This window comes from Lepidochelys olivacea, assembly GCF_965140295.1.
Source record: "Lepidochelys olivacea isolate rLepOli2 genome assembly, chromosome: 1".
In the NCBI taxonomy this organism is placed as follows: domain Eukaryota; kingdom Metazoa; phylum Chordata; order Testudines; family Cheloniidae; genus Lepidochelys; species Lepidochelys olivacea.
Window position 1 is genome coordinate 211,955,899 of NC_140411.1, and position 17,180 is coordinate 211,973,078.

The 17,180-nt window shown below is 41.2% G+C and overlaps 1 protein-coding gene across 3 annotated transcripts in view; it reads right to left on the reverse strand.

The window, feature by feature from the left end:
* Positions 1-17,180, reverse strand: part of KPNA1 (karyopherin subunit alpha 1) — a 154,703-nt gene that overhangs the window by 38,136 nt on the left and 99,387 nt on the right. For 2 of the 3 annotated variants that reach the window (XM_084619754.1, XM_084619756.1), the window contains exons 8-12: positions 16,870-17,007; positions 10,655-10,754; positions 8,861-9,024; positions 5,150-5,228; positions 2,855-2,980 (exon numbers count right to left, since the gene is read on the reverse strand). In XM_084619754.1, the coding sequence (XP_084475880.1) occupies positions 2,855-2,980; positions 5,150-5,228; positions 8,861-9,024; positions 10,655-10,754; positions 16,870-17,007 (607 nt within the window). The remainder of the gene's footprint in view (positions 1-2,854; positions 2,981-5,149; positions 5,229-8,860; positions 9,025-10,654; positions 10,755-16,869; positions 17,008-17,180) is intronic. The other variant, XM_084619755.1, reaches the window with a different exon arrangement.

Below are 17,180 nucleotides of genomic sequence, written 5' to 3' on the forward strand. Positions count from 1 at the left end.
GCCGAGATAAGAGAGTCTGAAGATTCTCTCTCACTGGAAGGACAGACTTATTCTCTTGTCTAAAGCCTCAGTGTCTGCTTTGTCTACATGCTCTCCTCAAAGAGCTTATCAACAAAATACTGAGAAATATATCAGATTTTAGCTTGCAATTCCAATTTCTTCAGGCGGAGCCACAGGCCCCTAAAATGTATCTTTGGTAATTTTGAATGTACAGCAAACTGGAGTCAGGTAAAGCACCAGTCCTGAAAATGTTGCTTGGGAAATCTAGTTTAAAACAGGGGTGCAACGATAGCTCAGTGGTTTGAGCATTGGCTTGCTAAACCCAGGGTTGTGAGTTCAATCCCTGAGGGGGCCATTTAGGGATCTGGGGCAAAAATCGGGGATTGGTCCTGAGGAGGGGGGTTGAACTAGATGATCTCCTGAGGTCCCTTCCAACCCTGATATTCTATGATTTTATGTAGGGTTTTTTTATTTTGCTGATGCTCACAATGGGCTCCTTATTGACTACAGAACTGCGCAATAGGAAACTGCAGCCAAAACTCTCAGGACTCAAGCTACTGCATCCACATTTAGTCTAAGTGATCTTATTCTCCTCTGTAGGTTTGGCGGGAATACTCCTTCAGCTGATCTGACTACAGAACCCATAGCAGACTTCTGGCCTGGTCTCAGAGGAGGGAGCTTCCATGCAGCCTGCTCAACTGTCTCAGCATGGACCTCATCCACATACCACCACCTCCTGTCTGCCATTTCTGATCGGGAGAAGCTGAAAGTGCTGTCCTGCAAACCATCCTTGGAAAGAAAGGTATTTCTCTCCCCCCCCCCCACTTTCTTTTGAGGGCAACTACACCTTTATATCCCCTTAGTGGTTCAGCAAGGGCACCCACTCTCAGGCTCCCCTGGCTGCCACCTCTCATGGGTTGAGACCCACATCTCTCTCTCTTCTGATTGAGTATTCCCAGGCTGAACAGTTCCCTGCCTTCTCTTTGTTATTCCCAGCAAAAGATAGTCTGCCTAAACAGGCCTGTTTGCTTCTCCCTTCAGAGATGGTACACAGTGTAATTGCCAACAGTTATAAATTACCACCCAGCACTTCCTATGCAAGTCTATTTTATTCTTAAGGTAAAAAACAATAGAGAAAACACATTAAAATAATAAAAACCTACACGCATACTAATAAACTTACCAGAGATCACCCCAATTGCCTCCAACATGTGCTCTTCCAGGTGAGTCTTTCAAGCACAAAAGGGGGTCGCTTTTGTGGTCAACAAGTCCATAGAATCATAGAAGATTTGGGTTGAAAGAGACCTCCGGAGGTCATCTGGTCCAACCCGGACCAACACCAACTAAATCATCCCAGCCAGGTTTAGTCAAGCCAGGCCTTAAAATCCTCTAAGGATGGAGAGTCCAGAACAGATTCAGCTCAGAACTAGCATACTCATGAAAAGTTTAGTCCATCTTTATACAGTTCAGGGATCTCTGATCTGGAGTTTCCAGGAGCAGGTAATCAGTATATAATGTGGTGTTCTCCTCAGGGTATAGCTTCAAAAGGCCTCCCAAGTACCTCCTAGGAAACCCACTTCACACATATTGTCCCAAACAGTCCTCTGACATTCCTAACATTTACATTAGTCATGTCCCTAGAAAAGCTGCATACAATCCTACAACACCACAAACAATTGTATTTTTAATACAATAGACCCCAGAGGTATTAAACCTAATTCAATAAAGTTTATTCAGGATACTGTAGAATATTGCCATCTGTCACAGGCAGTTTTGAGACAAAAACCTCAAAGCCAATGAGGAAACTTGAGATGTTTAGTTTAAAATATTTTTTAAATCCGCAGTGAGACCTGCAGTTTGTTACAAGTGCAGATTGGAGGCAGACAATTCTGGAGAGTTCTTCCTGAGGGCCAGCCCTAACCCCAGGCTCAAAGCCACCAGAATCACCAGGGTAAACACAACTATGCTGACAGAAGAGTGCATCTGTCACCATAGCTGATGTTATTTGAGAAGATGGTATTATTATACCAGCAGGACTTATCCTCCTCTTGGTATATGCTGCAATTACATTCTGGGGGGGCCTATACCAGCATATCTATGCAGATATAGCTTTGCCAGCACAGGCTTTGTAGTGTAGACATGGCCTTTAAATGACATTTGTTCCTACACAGTAGCACTGAAGACAGTATTGTAATAAAAGTTGAGAGACTCAGGGAGGGGACTATCCTCAGCTTGAGGGTCAGTGCTTTTCAATATCTTGGTAAAAAATTATTTTGATTTTAGTTGAGCTGGATAGGCCAAAATGAGGTACAATGGTCATTGGTATGAATTTTGAGGGAATGTAGACAAGAAGAAATTAAGGAAGTATTTGAGAGAGTGGATTTCCAGATAAGGTGGTGAAGTAAAGAAGTGTTTGTGTGTTTAACCAAAATTTGGCTGTTCATCTCAAATTTATTATATACATTTGCTTGGGAGTATCTATACACACTGGGTGTTGAGGGGATGAGATCACAGGGGATTGGTGTTTTTTGTTTAGTTTGCTGATCGGGCTTTCTCCCAGACTGTTTGTAGCCATGTTGTTTTCTTGCATTTAATAGCATTTTGCTTTCTTCTGGCATAACTTTTCCTCCCGTCTCAAGTGTCTGAATTTGAAAAAAAAAGTTTGAAATGTTTTAAGCTAACAAATTCTATAGCAGAGATGGCAGCATTGTTAAAGCCTTCCACAAATACAGGGTGGTCATGAGCCTGCTTCTCTTCATATAAACTATAAGAGCAATGCCACCTGATTGTTGATGAAATAAACTCCTAGACTGTGGGCCAAAGATCACAAAAGGAACATAGCTGGGTAGGTTACCTGGATCTGGGCTCTGTTTCCAGCTGTAATGTTGGATATTGTCCAACATGCCTCCTTTTTGATAGACTCCTTAGGGCTGCTCAGCAAGTGCAATAAACTCTGCAGAGCTGAGCAATTCAGAATTACCTGAAGAGAAAAAGAGAGAGCGAGAGAGAGCACGCTTAGACTGTGTCTAGAATAGACAGCCATTTGACACAGGTAATCCCTAAAAGGAAAAGACAATTACTAACATTTATCTAGCACTTTTCACCAGATGTTTCCAAAATGTTTCACAAAATAGTAATTAATCCCCTTGTTAAGTGTTGTCCTCGTTTTATGGACAGGGAAACTGATGCACAGAAAAATTAAGTGATTCAGTGCTGGGACCATGTATTCAATACGTACAGTAACGCCTCACTTAATGTTGTAGTTGTGTTCCTGAAAAATGCAACTTTAAGCTAAACTATGTTAAGCAAATCCAATTTCCCCATAAGAATTAATGTAAATGGGGGGGGGGGGTTAGGTTCCAGGGAAATGTTTTTCACCAAACAAAAGACTATATATACACACACACACACAGTGTAAGTTTTAAATGAATAATTTAATAGTGGTACGCAGCAATGATTGTGAAGCTTGGTTGAGGTGGTGAAGTCAGAGGGTGGGATATTTCCCAGGGAATGAAGGCAGGACGAATGGAGGAAGGGGAGACAGCATGGCAGACAGAGAGACAGAGAGACAGACAGAGAGTGAGTGAGTGAGTGAGTGAGTGAGTGAGTGAGTGAGTGAGTGAGTGAGTGAGTGAGTGAGTGAGTGAGTGAGTGAGTGAGTGAGTGAGTGAGTGAGTGAGTGAGTGAGTGAGTGAGTGAGTGAGTGTGTTAAGTAGATCAGCAAGCTGAGACGCAGCTGCTGCTAGGAAGCTCTCTCCCTCCTGAGCCCTGTTGTGTGTCCCCTGCTCTATGGAAGATGGCGAAGCGGGGTGCAGGAGCAGGGGGGAGAGGGACTCCCTGACATTAGCCCCCCCTTCTCAGCAAGCAGAGGCTCAGGGAGCAACTCCAAGGCAGAGGGCAGGAGCAGCACATGGCAGTGGTGGAAGGAAGGGACAGCTGAACTGCCAGCACTTGACAGCCTGCTGGGTGACTGCCGCACAGAGAATTTAGGGGAGCAGGGAGCTGATGGGGGGGCTGCCGGTCCCCCCTGGTTCCAAGCCCCCACCAGCTAGCTGCAACGAGCTGCTCTTTCTGCAAGCAGAGGACAAAGCAGGTGGCTGCCAAACGATGTTATAAAGAAGCATTGCACAACTTTAAACGAGCATGTTCTCTAATTGATCAGCAACGAAACAACGTTAATCGGGATGACTAAGTGAGAAGTTACTGTATTTATACAGCACCTAGCACAATATGAGGTCCTGGATCCAAATGTGGCCCTAATGAACATGAAGGAGGTTTTGTTTGTTTTTTTATTGGTTTTCTTTTTGCACTGAGACTCCTTAAACAGACAGGCTCTGCATTTCTTTGGCTCTCTAGTTTCTTGCCTCACTGTCACAGCCTGTGAGGCCTGATGCCACACTATACCTGACTCCTGGATTCCAGTTGTGAACACCATGATTCCCCCCAGAATAGATTTCTGTGACTGAATTATATACGAAAGAAGCTGGTTGTTAAACACAACAATGTTAACATAACCCTCAGATACGAGATATAAATAATGCACTGTGACAATTATAAAGATTACTCAACTGTCTCAAGCACTACTTCTGTTAAACTGAAGCAGAGTGTTTCTGGTTGCTATTAAGTGGTCTTCCTACCCGAACTCAGTGTTATGAGACTGAAGAAGATGTATCAAAAATGATGTATTCTCATACACAATATGTCATCAGTGAACTAATCACTTGGTTAGGAAACTGGGTTTCAGCTTTGGCACAGACCACAAAGAAAAAGGAATGCTTTCAACCTAGAACTTGGAGGACATTAGGCCACATCATAGAACCACCACAAAATTCAGCATAACAGGTAGTTTTTGCATGGGAATACTAAAACAGGAATACTCAGAGGGTGCTGTAGGTCAAGACTGACCAGTATCTGCATACCTATATGGGAACCCAAGATTGGAACAGCATGGTCAGGACTGAATGCAGTGATGGAGGTTTGCGTGAGAGCTTGAAAAACATGTTCTGCTGCAATCAGTTCCCTTTTTGAGTTCCAAAAATGACAGTTTTTAATAAAGGGAAAACATAGAGGCTTGTGAGTATATAAATTACCCCCGCTAACTAAGAGAAAGAAAGATGGTATTACAAGACAGTAGCAGCGGAGGCCATACCTGTGTCTGGATATCATCCCCTGTCACAATGTTCCCAACTGCTCGTAAGGCAGGAGATACCACTTTGTAGTCACAGTGCCTGCAATTCAAAGCAAAAACTTAGACTAAGCAGCCCAAAAGTATCTGCACCTCCACCCTTTAGTCAGGACCCACTGCCACCTTGCTAGCCCTAGGAGAATTCTCCTGCCAAGTTTGACTGAAATTACTGAATATGTTTTAGAGTTAGAGACAAGCTAAAATGCATTTTGATTTGAAACTAATAGCTTTTAAATGTCTAACACTTAACTAGAGCACAGGCTTTAAACAAAACACAACAACCAACACATTGGCCATGATGTTAAAAAGTAAGTGCCTCAATTTAGACTATTAACTTTAAAGGCACCTGAAAAAGTGGCCTGGTTTTCAAAGAACACCAAGCACCCAGGCTCCTCTCCTTGACTTGGGAACCTAACTTTAGGTTCTTGGCGATTGCTGTCTAATCCATTACAATGTAGATATGATGATGATGAAACATAGCTCTCAGAGGTTAAAATCTAATACATATAAATTTGGTGAAGAATAATTCACCGTGGTAGCGGTATTTTTCCTTGACAACTTTATCGAAACCAAAAGGAAATTTCCAGATAAACTGATAACGACTATTATGTTTAGAAATTTGATTTAATCTTGTCTCAAAAATGTAGGGTGAAAATCTTAAAGGAACCCTGTTAGCTTTTGAACTGATTTTCAAAAGTGCTGAACATCCACAGTTTTAATGGATAGGAGCTGCTCAGAACCCCTGAAAATCAGTCATCTGAAATCTAGTTAATTTTAAAAGTGTAATTAAAGTGCTTATATAATATGAGTCAATAGTGTAACACTGTTACAAAAAAAGTAAACATAATTCTGGGATGTATTAGCAAGAGTGTTGTAAGCAAGACAAGTAGTAATTCTTCTGCTCTACTCCACGCTGATTAGACCTCAACTGGAGTACTGTATCCAGTTCTGGGTGCCACATTTCAGGAAAGATGAAGACGAACTGGAGAAAGTCCAGAGGAGAGCAACAAAAATGATTAAAGGTCTAGAAAACATGACCTATGAGGGAAGACTGAAAAATGCGTTTATTTAGACTGGAGAAGAGAAGATTGAGAGGGGAAATGCTAACAGTTTTCAATACATAAAAGGTTGTTACAAGGAGGAGAGGGCAAAAAAATTATTCTCCTTAACCTCTGAGGATAGGACAAGAAGCTTTTGGCTTAAATTGTAGCAAGGGCGGTTTAGGTTAGACATTAGGAAAAACTTCCCTACTGTCCAGGTGGAATAAATTGCCCAGAGAGTTTGTAGAATCTCCATGATTGGAGATTTTTAAGAGCAAGTTAAACAATGGTTGATGGTTTAGATAATACTTTAGTTCTGCCATGAGTGCAGGGCACTGGACTAAGTGACCTCTCGAGGTCCCTTCCAGTCCTACGATTCTATGATTCTAGTTTCAGATATTATACCTGACCCCAAGTCCTCCAGTCAGTTTTTTTCCTCATTATTTACAGTATTTTTCTCTCCTTTGTTGCTGTATGAAATACTCACAGCATGGAAAATAATTTACTAGCTATAAAAGGGAAACAGTGAAACTGACTGCACGCAAACTGCTGCCAAATGCACAAAATAAACTAATTCCAAAAAAATAAATCTAATCTCTAAGGGCAACTTCAGTACACAAAATTTTTGGTCACTAGTTTCTTAGAATTTTTTTTTTTAATTGTTAGGAGGGTTTTATTTCTGCTTTTATTAGTCACTGAGCGTAAATTGGAATTTCCTTTTAATAGGAAACTGAATTTCCCTCTTCCCCTTAATACCAGACAAATTACTCAGAATACACAAAAAATAAATGGCTCATGACTAGATCTTCAAGTGGACCACATTCTGGCAAGCAAAATGTCCTCCTATTAACACAATTTCTTTGGAGTGGCAGGGACCTTAGGAAATTATCTGCATCTAAATCACCTGAAATTGTTAATTCTGATAAAGTTTGATTAATTCTCAAATTTCTGTATCTCTTCTCTCATTCTTTAGAGATTCCATCATTAGAGGATGGTGATATGGCCCTTAATAGGACAGAGAAAATTCTAGGAAATATTTTATAATTCCTAAGAGCTTAATTGTATAAGACTCTCTGATATGCAAAATCAATATCCTTTTTATGAAAGAATGAAACTAGTCTAATATTACACTTCCACAGGCTGAGCTGTCTGCCGTTATTCCTGGCCATTTTGTGTGTCTGCTCAATATAAAAGTCAGGAAACTAATTTAAAGTATTTAAATCAGGGTTTTACCAACTACCACATCTATGTATTTATGGAGAAGTGAATCAAAAACATATCATGCATATTTGAGAAAAGTTTAAGAACAGATGAGAGCTGCAGCAAGAACATTTTTAAGCAGCTTACAATTAATTATTCTTTACCCTAAGTTTAATACATTTGTTGCTTCCATCAGAGGAGATTTTGCTTTGTTTCTTTTCCTGAACCACATGTTCCTTTTTAAAGGCACACTATTGGTTCAGTTCAATTTTGGCATGAACCATGACTGGAAATCAGGTTACCTTGTAAACTTTTAGATCATTCTTAAAGAACAAGTTATACTTGTTTTTCCAGATGTTTCACAGACTATTTTTTATATTTATGATTGATCAATGGTACCATTTTATTGAAGATCAAACTGAGCAAAAGTAGAAATGGTGCTGTTTCCTCTAATTATAAGACATTAAAAAGAAAATAGTAAGTAGCAACTTTTTCAGTCATTTTCTCTCATATTGCATTCTTAATAAGTGATTATTAGGTTCTGTTTATTACTGGGTTATCCTCTAGCCATTTTAGCAAGAGAGTTGTACATTCTCTCTCTTTACACATTTTGTAGGGCTTTGTATTAATGCAGTCATGTCTTGAAGGTTAGAGAATAGACTAACATGAGTATGGACTGAATTGGCTTAAGTCCCATTTTTGTAACTTCAGTATAAAATAAACTGTTGTACCAAATTTCAGTTTTAACGGAACCTTAAAAAGCTATTTTTCAAAATCAAGTTCTTTTTTTTAAAGATATTGTTTATACCCTAGAAACTGTTTAAACTGTTTCAGTATGGAAGACTAAACGTTTTTCTGAAAATTTCAGCATAAATTTGTCAACTTGGATGTCTAATACCAGGCTCCTAAGTCCATATATAGGTGCCAAAATAAAAAGTCAAAATGTATACAATTACTCATCACCCACAACTCCCATTAAAGCCAAAGGGGGCTGCAGGGAGTCTGCATTTCAGAAAAAATCAGTCTACTTTTACTTCGGGGTCTGAAGAACATGATTTAGAATCTAACTTTGGGCACCAAGGATTGAAAATGTTGATCCCAACTTTTAACCCCTTTGTTCTGAAGCTGATTTCAAATCCTAATCCCCTCAATTCTCCCATGCCCCAATTTCTTGCACAAGAAAAGTAGCAACAAAGTCTGAGAATTGCTCTTGGTTTGTAGCCCTCAAGTTCACCCACTTGCTATTGATGGCTCTTCTGCAGCAGCCTTTGAGAAGAGCAGGGACTGTAGAATAGGTGAACAAGCTGGCTTTTGACTGTTTAACCCTACTGTTCCAGAAATTCTACCTAACCTTACTATTGTAGGAAGCTGAGCTGTGAGGAAAGTGTAAAGAGGTAACAGTGAGTAATACGCTTGTTAAAAGTGAAGTTCTTACATCAGCAGCTCAACAAGTCTTCTGCACACTCCTGCATCAATCACAGCTTGGATTTTATCATTAGGTCCATCAGACAAATATGACAGGGCCCAGCAGGCATCTGCTAGCACATCTGTGTCATTGACAAAGAGCAACCAGGACAGCACACTCAGACAAGGTGCAACCTACATTAAGTAGAAAAAGCAGATGTATGAACAGTTGAATTCAAAGGGCCAAGACAGCTGGGAGAAGTATTCTAAAAGCAAGTATTGTTTTTGACTACTGAGCAGTAGAATATGCAGGTACTCATTCTGGAAAACGTGGAGAACCTAAATCAATACTTCCATGCAGTGTCCAATTTTCATGGGGAAGCAGGAGTGAATTCTGCTTCAACCTCAGAAGTGCAGACATGGTCAGACATGCAGCAGCAAATATCACCACGGGAGAAACTGGGAGCAGTGTGATATTCAGAATCAGTTATATGGTTTCCGGCTCTGCACAAGTTGCAGCTATTATCGATAGTGCCCCATAATGCTTTGTCAGGCCCTGGACCATCCAGCAGCAAAGTCACCAGACTAGTACAAGTGTCCCACCCGCTTTCAGACCTGGGCCAGTTTGAGTGACTATAAGTAAAATGACATGAGCTCAAAGCAGTGTGGCATTAGAGAGAGGTCTTAAATACATCCATGCAGAACCCCACAACTTCCTGATGTTAGACTAAGCAACTCGGCAACCCAACCATCCTGCCTGTATCACTTGTGGCAGTGCCCTATGAAGCCCTCCCAGTATTGATTGCTCCTCCTGTTTCAAACTAGATGCATGCTGTGTACATACCACTTATTACTATGAGTGCATAGTAAAGGCCAGACTTTGCTCAGTGCAAATAGGTATGACACAGTATTGAAGACATAATGGGTAGGATTGCAGACAGTTTGTTCAATACTTCCCATTCCATCATCAACAACCTCCCCCCCCCCAAAATATACATCAGACACTCATATAATTGGTGCTCTGCTTGAGAAGCTTGACTCGAGTTTAAGGAATTTGAGAGTTGCAGCCAGGCTCCACAGAACTGACGGTTACAAGTGAGGCAGAGTTCTGTCAGGAGAATGCACAAATCATGGAAAGGTACCCAAACTCTCTGTGGAAGAACGAACATTCTTCTGTACATTAAGTAAAAATAACTGATCTCCAGAAGATAGCAAGTCTTCATTCCATGTACTAGGTTAGCAGGACTGGTTTGGAAACTGATTTTTTCATAAAATACCTTTCTCTGAAAAATACTAACCATTCAAAAACCCCACCTCTATCAGTTATCTAAGAGGTGGACCTGGAGGTACCATTTTAGTTCCTTGTGGAGAGCTCTCCACATCACAAAAAAACCCCACCATTTCAGTTGGTGCTAATTCACTCCCCCGCTTGTTGATAGTCTCAGCAAGAGGGCAAAGAGTAACTGGATCATGAAAAATGAACTCCCTCTCTTTTCTAGAGGTGGTGTCCATGTTAGAGGTGAGACATACTGGCAAGGACAGTACATATGGGAGAAACTTGCACTGCAGCTGACTATATGCTGGACCTGATTCTATGAATCAAGAACTTTACTTCCAAAGCTGTCAATCTATACACATTTCAACAGCACCAAGCACACTCAAAAACAAGCCTGATTTGTAAGAAGTCTGTTCAAAGAGAAATTTTGAAAATCCCAAATGTTTCTGCTGCTTCGCACTAAACACCACAATGCCTTTCTTTCTTCCTTATTCATGGACATCATCTCACTACCTCTCAAATCCTTGATTTCTTTAACACATTTCTTACCTTGGCAAACTCTGGAGGAGGATTCTTCCCTCTGCAGAGGTTTGATAGAGCCCACACAGCATTTCGGGTCATGGTGAGACGGTTCTGTTTTGAAAGTAATCTGAACATTAAAAACAAAACCAAAAAAAACAAAACAATCAAGGTCTTTACTTCTAAACTCAGTCCAAGAACAAAGCACACTATAGTACTGTTATTTCAGGTGCAAGAAGTATTTAAGGTGGCCCAAAGTCCAGCTCAGAAAGTTTACATTAAACATGTGTCACTGGTGAAATAAGAATCATACACATGCTCCCTGCCTGCAGAGCCCCTCCCTGTAGATTTTGCTAGTCCAGTGGCATTTGTGCTGTGTCAAAGATGACGTTTGAAAAATAACTGCAATTTTGTTAAAGATCAGGATCTCCACGGAAGTTTTCAATTGGTTTAGGAGCTCTGCTCCTCAACTGACTTAATGGTCTTATAGCGAACAGGATCTTTCAAAAAAATGCAACATCAATTGTGTCAAAGATCTAGTTCTTCATGAAACAGTTCTGCTGGCTCAATAGCTCTACCACTCCTAAAATAATATGAACAATTACATACCAATCCTGGTCTTCGTGAAAGTAACAACTACTGTGCTCTTTAACTGGCTGAACAGTTCCATGCCAACAGATTTTTGACAGAGCTTGAGCCAGCTAAAAAATTTCACAAAGAACAGGAACTGCAACTGAACCGCTACTTTGACAAACAGGATCTTTATGAAAGTGGAATCTGTTTTAATTAAACAAGTCATTGTTGTGCCAAAGTTTCACTTTTAATCTATCAGCATTATTCATTGTAACTACATCCTTATGAGTAATGATTAGCTGGGGGAGGAGAACAATGTGTTTCCTTTTCAAAGACGTCTTGGAAAAATTTTTCAAGGAGAAAGTAGTTAAGGACATTGAGGTCAATGCTAATTGGGATAAAATACAACATTGTTTTACAAAAGGTAGATCGTGTCAAACCAACCTGATCTCCTTCTTTGAGAAGGTAACAGATTTTTTTAGACAAAGGAAATGCAGTGGATCTAATTTACCTCGATTTCAGTAAGGCATTTGATATGGTTCCACATGGGGAATTATTAGTTAAATTGGAAAAGATGGGGATCAATATGAAAATTGAAAGGTGGATAAGGAACTGGTTAAAAGGGGAGACTACAATGGGTCACACTGAAAGATGAACTGTCAGGCTGGAAGGAGATTACTAGTGGAGTTCCCCAGGGATCGGTTTTGGGATCAATCTTATTTAATCTTTTTATTACTGACCTTGGCACAAAAAGTGGGAATGTGCTAATAAAGTCTGCAGATGACACAAAGCTGGGAGGCATTGCCAATACAGAGAAGGACCGGGATATCATACAGGAAGATCTGGATGACCTTGTAAACTCGAGTAATAGCAATAGGATAAAATTTAATAGTGAAAAGTGCAAGGTCATGCATTTAGGGATTAAGAATTTTTGTTATAAACTGGGGACACATCACTTGGAAGTAACAGAGGAGAAGGACCTCGGTGTATTGGTTGACTACAGGATGACTATGAGCCGCCAATGTGATACTGCCGTGAAAAAAGCTAACGTGGTCTTGGGATGCATCAGGCGAGGTATTTCCAGTAGAGATAAGGAGGTGTTAATACCATTATACAAGGCACTGGTGAGACCTCACCTGGAATACTGTGTGCAGTTCTGGTCTCCCATGTTTAAGAAAGATGAATTCAAACTGGAACAGGTACAGAGCAGGGCTACTAGGATGATCCAAGGAATGAAAACCTGTCTTATGAAAGGAGACTCAAAGAGCTTGGCTTCTTTAACCTAACCAAAAGAAGGCTATGGGGAGATATGATTGCTCTCTATAAATATATCAGAGGGATAAATACCAGGGAGGGAGAAGAATTATTTAAGCTCAGTACCAATGGGGACACAAGAACAATTGGATATAAACTGGCCATCAGAAAGTTTAGACTTGAAATTAGACAAAGGTTTCTAACCATCAGAGGAGTGAAGTTCTGGAACAGCCTTCCAAGGGAAGCAGTGGGGGCAAAAGACATATTTGGCTTCAAGACTAAGCTTGATAAGTTTATGGAAGGGATGATATGATGGGGCAGCTTAATTTTGGCAATTAATTGATCTTCAACTATTAGCGGTAGATATGCCCAATGGCCTGTGATGGGATGTTAGATGGGGTAGGATCGGAGTTACTACAGAGAATTCTTTCCTGGGTGTCTGGATGGTGAGTCTTGCCCACATGCTCAGGGTTTAGCTGATCGCCATATTTGGGGTTGGGAAGGAATTTTCCTCCAGGGCAGGTTGGCAGAGGCCCTGGGGGTTTTTAGCCTTCCTCTGCAGCGTGGGGTACGGGTCACTTGCTAGAGGATTCTCTGCACCTCGAAGTCTTTAACCCACAATTTGAGAACTTCAATGGCTCAGACATAGGTTAGAGGTTTGTTACAGAAGTGGGTGGGTGAGATTTTTGTGGCCTGTGTTGTGCAGGAGGTCATACTAGATGATCATAATGGTTCCTTCTGACCTTAAAGTCTATAATTCTAACATATGTGGCTTGGCCTAGGCTCTCTCAAATACAAAAGAATAGTAAATGTGGTTTTTCGAGATGTGTGGTCATTCCACTCTTGGTGTACATATGCCCCACGCAAGGAAGATCTGATTCTTTAGAACAGCAGTCTATATTTGGATCATGCATGTGGCCTGAGTGCCCTCTTGTTCCCCATAGTAGAGGACAATTTAGAGTGGGGTGATTAGAATCTGCACTCTGTTCCTTCACCTATAAGAATTCCATAGATTAGAAACAGGACTCCTGTTAGCTGGTATGGAAGGCAGTTTGTGGAATCTGTGTGGACAACATATAGATTCACAGATTCCAAGGCCCGAAGGGACCACTGTGATCATCTAGTCTGACCTCCTGTATAACACAGGCCATAGAACTGCCCCAAAATAATTCCTAGAGCTGATCTTTTAGAAAAACGTCCAAACTTGATTTAAAAATAGTCAGTGATGGAGAATCCATCAGGATCCTTGGTAAACTGTTCTCACTGTTAAAAAATTTACACCTAATTTTCAGTCTGAATTTGTCTAGCTTCAGCTTCCAGCCATTGGATCATGTTATACCTTTCTCTGCTAGATTAGAGAGATCATTATTAAATATCTGTTCCCCATGTAGATGTATAGTCTGTAAATATGTCACCCCTTAACCTTATCTATCTTATGCAAAATAGATTGAGTTCTTTCAGTCTATCATATAAAGCATGTTTTCTAATCCTTTAACCATTCTCGCTTTGCTGTATTAAAACGTATACTGCTTGTGCCCAGTTTACCAAGTGATCCACAATGCTCTGAATCATTGATCTGTCCTCTTCATTATTTTCCACTCCTCCAGTTTTGGGTCATCTGCAAATTTTATCAGTGATGATTTTATGTTTTCTTCCAGATAATTGACAAAACATGTTAAATAGCAAAGGGACAAGAATTGAGTCTGGTGGGACTCCACTGGAAACATCTCCTTGATAACAACTCCCCATTTATAATTACATTTTGAGACTTGGATGGTGAGATATCGTCTTTTATTGGACCAACTTCCATTGGTGAAAGAGACCAACATGGCTACAACAATACTGCAAACATTTTGAGATCTATCAGTTAGCCAGTTTTTAATCCATTTAATGTGTGCCATGTTAATTTTATAGTGTTCAAGATTTTAAATCAAAATGTAGTGTGGTACCAAGTCAAAAGCCTTACAATGTTTAAGTATATTACATCAACACTATTACCTTTATCAACCAATTTTGTAATCTCATCAAAAAAAGATAGCAAGTTCATTGGAAAAGATCCATTTCCCATAAACCCATGGTGATTTGCATTACATCACCTGCCATTAATTCCTTATTAATTAAGTCCCTTACGGCCACTCCATTATCTTGCTTGGGATAGAATCATGGAAGATTATGGTTGGAAGAGACCTCAGGAGGTCATCTAGTCAAACCCACAGCTCAAAGAAGGACAAACCCCTAACTAAATCATCCCAGGCAGGGCATTGTAAAGCCTGATCTTAAAAACCTCAAAGGATGGAGATTCCACCACCTCCCTAGGTAACCCATTCCAGTGCTTCTCCACCCTCCTAGTGAAACAGTGTGTCCTAATATCCAACCTAGACCTCCCCCACTGCAACTTGAGAACCCCACTTCAGGTAGTTGAAGGCTCTTATCAAATCCCCCCCTCACTAGTCTCTTCTGCAGACTAAATAACCCCAGTTCCCTCAGCCTCTCCTCATAAGTCATGTGCCCCAGCCCTGAATCATTTTCGTTGTCCTCCGCTGGACTCTCTCCAATTTGTCCACATCCCCTCTGTAGTGGGGTGTAAAGATGTGGTTCTGGTGGGACCCAACTGAGAGTGCCAATTCAGGACAAATTGCTTAAAGCAGAGCAGTTACAGCCCAAGGCTGGGGTTTTTTCACCTCTCAGGCAAACCAAACCAGGCAGCCAGAGAAGACTTTGGATTTACCCCACTAGCTAACCACAAGTCACACAAGCAATTCCCTTAGACACTCCAGTTTCCCAGTATCACCACCAGTGCCACTTGTTATGGGGACAAATGGTTATGAAAACCAATACCCCAATAAAAGAAAAAAGGTTCTCCCGATCCCAAAGGACCAAGCCCCAGACCCAGGTCAATATACAAATCAGATCTTACCCACAAATCATGCTGTTGCCAATCCTTTAGAATCTAAAATGTAAAGGTTTATTCATAAAAGGAAAAAGATATAGATGAGAGCAAGAATTGGTTAAATGGAATCAATTACATACAGTAATGGCAAAGTTCTTGGTTCAGGCTTGCAGCAGTGATTGAATAAACTGCAGGTTGAAATCAAGTCTCTGGAGTACATCCACAGTTGGGATGGGTCATCAGTCATTGGTTCAAAGCTTCAGTGTAGCAAAGTTCCTCCAGAGGTAAGAAGCAGGACTGAAGACAAGATGGAGGAGCTGCAGCAGCTTTTTATATTCTCTTGCCATGTGGTCTTTCTTTGTTCCAAAGACAAGCTGTTCATCACATGGCATGGAAAAACCTCAGAGTTCTGTCCATAGGCATGTCCCTGCATACCTTACTGAGTCACAAGGTGTGTCTGCCTTCTCTCAATGGGTCAATTGTATAGCTGATGGTCCTTAATGGGCCATCAAGCTGGCTAGGCAGAGCTGACACCAACTTGTCTGGGGTGTCACCCAGAAGCATAGCACACATTTGAAATACAGACAGTATAGAGCCAATACTTATATCTTTAAATACAAAAATGATACATGCATATAGATCACAAACATAACCAGCAAACCATAATCTTGTCTTAGACACCTTATTTGACCCCCTTTATACAAGATTTGGTGCCGCTACAGGACCTTGGTTGCAACCATGTTCGATATGGTCCCAGTTCAAGTCAATAACATGACATGGCGGGGACCAAAACTGACACAATACTCCAGATGTGGCCTCACCAGTGCCAAATAGAGGGGAATAATCACTTCCCAAGATCTGCTGGCCATGCTCCTACTAATACAGTCCAATATGCCATTAGCCATCTTGCAACAAGGGCACACTGCTTACTCATATTCAGCTTCTCGTCCACTGTAATCCCCAGCTCCTTTTCTGCACAACTGCTGCTTAGCCAGTCGGTCCCCAGCCTGTAGCTGTACATGGAATTCTTCTGTCCTAAGTGCAGGACTCTGCACTAGTCCTTGTTGAACATCATCAGATTTCTTTTGGCCCAATCCTCCAATTTGTCTAGGTCACTCTGGACCCTATCTCTACCCTCCAACATATCTACCCCTCCCCCCAGCTTAGTCTCATCTGCGAACTTGCTGAGGGTGCAATTAATCCCATCATCCAGATCATTAATAAAGACGTTGAACAAAACCGGCCCCAGGGCGGACCCCCTGGGGCACTCCGCTTTATACCGGCTGCCAATTAGACATCGAGCTGTTGATCACTACCCACTGAGCCCGACAATCTAGCCAGCTTTCTATCCACCTTATAGCCCATTCATCCAATCCATACTTTTTTCACTTGCTGGCAAGAATACTGTGGGAGACCGTATCAAAAGCTTTACTAAAGTCAAGATATATCACGTCCACCGGTTTCCCCATATCCACAGAGCCTCTTATCTCATCACAGAAGGCAATCAGGTTGGTCAGACATGACTTGCCTGCAGTGAATCCATGTTGACTGTTCCTGATCATCTTCCTCTCCTCCAAGTGCTTCAAAACGGTTTCTTTGAGGATCTGCTCCATGATTTTTCCAGAGACTGAGGTGTGGCTGTAGCTTCCTGGATTCTCCTCCTTCCCTTTTTTAAAAATGGGCACTATATTAGCCTTTTTCCAATCGTCCGGGACCTCCCCCGATTGCCACGAGTTTTCAAAGGTAATGGCCTTTCAAAGGTAATCTGCAATCATATCAGCCAATTCCCTCAATACCCTCTGATGCATTAGATCTGGACCCGTGGACTTGTGCATGTCC